At 59.4% G+C, this 4,744-nt stretch overlaps 1 protein-coding gene across 1 annotated transcript; it reads right to left on the bottom strand.

The window, feature by feature from the left end:
- Positions 1–1,528: 1,528 nt before the first annotated feature.
- On the bottom strand, positions 1,529–3,615 carry LOC124705397 (G-type lectin S-receptor-like serine/threonine-protein kinase At2g19130). Its single transcript, XM_047237125.1, has one exon. The coding sequence runs from the start codon at positions 3,613–3,615 to the stop codon at positions 1,642–1,644; it is 1,974 nt and encodes a 657-aa protein (XP_047093081.1). The 3' UTR covers positions 1,529–1,641.
- Positions 3,616–4,744: the final 1,129 nt, after the last annotated feature.

Here is a 4,744-nt window from a genome sequence, read left to right as displayed (position 1 = left end):
GGACGCTCCCGCGATAGCGGAGATCCCGCACGGGATGGCTGTGGATCGGAGTAGGTGTTGTCATCCTCTGATTCGCGTTGATCCAGCGCCGCCAAGGTTGCAAGGAACTGTTTAGGCTGGGCGGATTCAACTTCGGGCTGATCACCGTATTCGTATTCCTTCACCTTGCGATCGAACTCTTCAGTATCCATGGAGGGGGCATCCCCAGAAATTGGGCTTAGGTTACCCAAGATCGACTCTTCAACCGGGTTTCCGCTTTCTCCGACAGCCTCTTGCTGATCCGGAGCAGTGTTGTTTTCCGGGGCCTCGACCTGCTCGGGACCAGCTCCGGCTTCTTGAGGGGCGGTTCCGGCGGTATGGGCCAAGAAGTGCACGAAGTGACACCTTTTGCTTCTCTAACACCTGGGAGACCCAGGCGGATCTGCATTGGTCTTCCACCTTTACTTCCTGCTCAGGGGCGGATTGGGTGGGCTTTGATTTTTTTAGATCTAAAGCGGGATCTTCCTTGGGAAGTTCCTGCGTCTCAGATCGGATCTTCGCGACTACGTCCTGCTCGGCGCCGGTCGCGTCAGCGCTACTTACCAGTGGGTTTCCGTCGAAATCGACGGTTTCCCCGATGAAGATGTGTATGCCGCCAACTGGGATGATGGAGAGCTTGACGGGGTCGGTCTTAGCCGGAATCCAGCACTCATCCGGAGGGACGATCGGCAGATTTCCGGTGTAAAGGACGCGCCCCACAGTGATGGTGTCGTCGTAGCTTCCCATGGCGGAACCCTCCCGATTCCGGCCTCCAGACGCCGCAGGCCCCACGGTGGGCGCCAACTGTCGTTGCCTAATCGACGGTACCTCGGAGGAGGGATCCTCACGAGGGGGAGAAGAAGTAGGAGCCATAGGGCGGAGTGCTCACGGGACGGTGGTACGCGATTTACCCAGCTTCGGAACACCTGCACGATGACAGGGCCTACTGCTGCTTGTCTGGAATTATCTGGGCGCTTTCGTGTTGTTACAATGAGTTGTGGTTGTGCCTCTAGGGCTCCCGGGATCCGGCTTATAAAGGCGCACGGATCTAGGGTTTACATGGAGAGTCCTAGCCGGAATACAAGTTGCCTAACTACGGTACAATGTCTTGCCGTGTACGTCAAGGATCCGCCTTCCTCTAAGTACGTGCTGGATCCGGATACTTCATGGGCTGTCACGGATCCGGCCTCCTTCGTAGGTCGGTTGAGATCCGGCTTCCTGTTCCTGGGCTGGACTTCATCCTTCAGGTTCTACAGCAACTGGGCCGCCCGATGGACCACATGCCTCATCACCAACTATGGACCACCCGGGCTTGCCGGATCTAGGCCATGCCGTTGATATATCCATAAAGTATACCCACAACACTGGGGTCTGAACTCTGGTGGGCTGGGGGTACAAACTTAACTTATCTCTCAATCAAATTACATTAGTGTGTTTTAATATGAACCTAAATAAAGTGTAAACACGAATATTCAACTTGAAACAAAATTCAACGGTGAAGCATCGTGAGTGAGACATAAGCTACATCTCAGTTAGCTGAAACTTAGCAATTCCGTTATTTTTCCCAGTAGTTTAACAAAGTTGCTGACGCAGACGATTCCCAACCATGAGCGGAAAAAGAGCTTAATGCTGATCCGTGCTATGGTAGACCGACTCTTGTATCGCTTGTCCCGCTAGCACTTCAAGGTATTGTGGCACCGGTGGCATCTCGATGTCCGTCAACCCCTCTAGCACCTGCACCACCTCCGCCATCGTCGGCCGAGCGTCGACGTCGCGCTGGATGCACCAGCAGGCGATCTTGCACAACCTCCTCATCTCGTCGGCGCTGGCGTCCCCTTCCAGCTCGGGATCCAGCAGCGCCATCATGTCCCCCTCCTCCGCCAGCCTCCGCGCGACCAGCAACGGGAAGAACGCCGTCGTCGTCGTTGTAGCTTGCTCCTCCGTGCTTGTCGCGCATGCCAACGACGACGCCACGAACTGCCTCTCCCCTTGCTCGAGGTTCCTCCTCCCGGACACGATCTCGAAGAGCATCATCCCGTAGCTGAACACGTCGGCCTTGGCCGTGATCGCCTCGCCGCTGATCCACTCCGGCGCCAGGTACCCGATGGTCCCCCGCATGGTGGTGATCACCCGGCTGAAGTCCCGGCCGACGAGCTTGGCGAGCCCGAAGTCCGCCACCTTGGGCGCGAAGGCGGCGTCGAGGAGGATGTTCTCCGGCTTCACGTCGCAGTGGATGATGCAGTCCCGGCACCTCTCGTGAAGGTAGGCGAGCCCCTTGGCGACGCCGATCCCAACCTGGTACCGCACCTGCCAGCTCAGGACGTAGAACGTCTTGTTGAACAGGTGGCGGTCGAGCGAGCCGTTGGGCATGTACTCGTACACCAGCAGCTTCCGGTCGGCGCCGCCGTCAGAGCAGAACCCGAGCATGCGGATCAGGTTGACGTGCTGGATGGTGCCCAGCGTGCTCACCTCCGCGCGGAACTGCTTCTCGCCTTGCCGGAGCCCCTCCAGCTTCTTGACGGCCACCACGGTGCTGTCGGAGAACTGACCCTTGAACACCGACCCGAAGGCGCCGGCACCGATCTTGTCAGTGAAGTTCTTGGTCAGGTACTGCAGGTCACTGTACTTGTAGCTCACACAGCCATCGCCGACGGCGAGACCGTTAACTCTCGCTGTTCTTCTCTTCCTTGTCGTATGAACTAGAAGAATGGAGGCGGCGACCACGAAGCAGGCGATGCCGAGTGCAGCGGCGGCGATCTTGATGTTCCGCCACTTGTGGCTTCTCGCGCCTGGGATCTCCGACGCGGCCAGCCGGAGGTAGAGGCTTCCCGCGCCGGCCTGGTCATCGCCGATACCGGCCTGCAAAGTTTGCAGGTCTCCATGCCACAGGAAGCAGCTGGTGTTGTACGCGTAAGCGGAGCACGTGCAGTCCCCAAGGCACGCGCTCTGGCAGTCGCCGGTGCTCGCCGCGCCCACTACTCGACCGTCATCCGGGAACCTCATGCCATCCATGCGGAGGAACTTGTCCTGGTCTTCCTTCTTCAAGCCGGTAGCAGTGCCGACGCTGCCGCTGCTGTTCTTGGCGCACTGCAGCTGGGCGTCACGCACGCAGCCGTCGATGTAGTCGCCGGAGCCCCAGTTGGCTGGACTCCGCGGGCGGAAGCCCCGGGCACAGTCGCACGCCGTGGCCGTGCCGTCGCTGCAGATGCCGAACGCGCCGCAGCCGCGGGGCACGGCGCACCGTGCCTTGGGCTCGGCGTACACCAGGTTCCACCCCTGCGTGGCCTCCACCCAGAACCACCCCTTCACCTGCCCCGACACGTCCATCACGAACCGGTACACCGTCGTGTTGACGGCGAAGTTGTACGTGAAGTAGCTCTCCTCGTCGTTGTCCACGAACTCGAAGCTGTACCCTGAGCTGCCGCTCGACGCTGCGACCTCCGGGGCGCCGGTGAAGAACTTGCCCGTCCAGTTGCCAGTAAGCCAGTACTCTCGGGTGCCGTTGGCCACCAGCACGTACTGCGGCGCCCCGGACGGGTCGAGCTGGAGGGCGTACATCCCCGGCGCGGGGTCGCCGCGCGCCCTCCACGAGAACATCCCCTGTATTTCGCCGGTGCGCTTGTCGCGCCTGAGCTTCCCGCCGGGGAGCCACGTGTCGCCGACGTGGTCGAAGCTCTGCCACAGCACCGCGGAGGCGTTGGACGCTGGCGATAACACGAGGTTGCCCGTGTCGAGAAGGACGGCGACCGTGTCGGTAGCGTTTGCTATGCCGCTGGTGTTGGCACTCGTCGACCAAGCGATCGAGCCGGTGCCGTCAAATAGAGCGAGGTTGCCGTCGGGCGTGATGGCGAGCCGTGACGAGGATGGATCGGAGACCGGCGTGTCGCGGTTGGCCACCCAAACCGGCGTCTGAACGGCGATGTTGTGGTACCAGATTCCCATGTACCAGCTTCCGGCGGCTCCTCCGTCTGGCAGAAAATAAAAGGGACATAGCGATAAGTATCACATCACACTGAACATACACGGTCGAGCAATGTCATGCAGATATGCATCGTGGACTCACCAGGCTGGAAGAATCCCATGGCGAACTTGCGGCCGGGAGAGACGAGCGTCTGGCCAAGGGTGAGCGGCCGGCCGACGGCGACCGTGTCCGCCGCGCGCACGACACCCATGCAGAGCAGCGCGAGAAACACGCCCAGGAGAAGCGCCCCTGATTCCATCTCGTCGGCTGCTGTTGCGAATTAAGTCGATCGACGACCAGAACCTGTATCTCTTCTCCTGCCAGCTATTTGAACACTCAGTCGATATCAGTCTACCCTGTCCCGACCGGCACGGTGGCGCGTCCAGCCGTCCATCTTAGTGAGGCTGCCGAGTGTTAGTCAACCACAGAAACTGTTGCTGCGGAGGAAGGAGTCGCGGTGGATTTTAACCTGTTAGGCCGGCGAAGGGAGCGCCTAGCATTACTGTGATTGGTGGATTTTGCGTGTCTCTCTCTCCGGAGGTAGGCGATGGCTGAACATTCAAGCGCTCTTAGCTGACCACCAGATGATTGACTGGTCTCTCCGCTTCAGCTTCTAGAGTCCTGGCTGCTACCGAAGGTGTTCTGCTCTATCTATGCAGCCGACGGCTCCTCACGGCGAGAAAGAAATAAGCGGCGACTTTGTACGGGCAATAGTAGCTTGATATTTTTTTTTAAAAAAAATCGAAAACTTGATTTCAAAGTTTC

This window comes from Lolium rigidum, chromosome 4 (assembly GCF_022539505.1).
Source record: "Lolium rigidum isolate FL_2022 chromosome 4, APGP_CSIRO_Lrig_0.1, whole genome shotgun sequence".
In the NCBI taxonomy this organism is placed as follows: Eukaryota; Viridiplantae; Streptophyta; class Magnoliopsida; order Poales; family Poaceae; genus Lolium; species Lolium rigidum.
The sequence above is the reverse complement of the archived record's forward strand: the minus strand, read 5'-3'. Positions and strand labels throughout refer to the sequence as shown.

What these genes read in the sequence shown, in the direction of transcription:
- LOC124705397 (XM_047237125.1), bottom strand. Translation starts at nt 3,615, where the DNA reads ATGTTCTCGTGGAGGGCGCGCGGCGACCCCGCGCCGGGGATGTACGCC.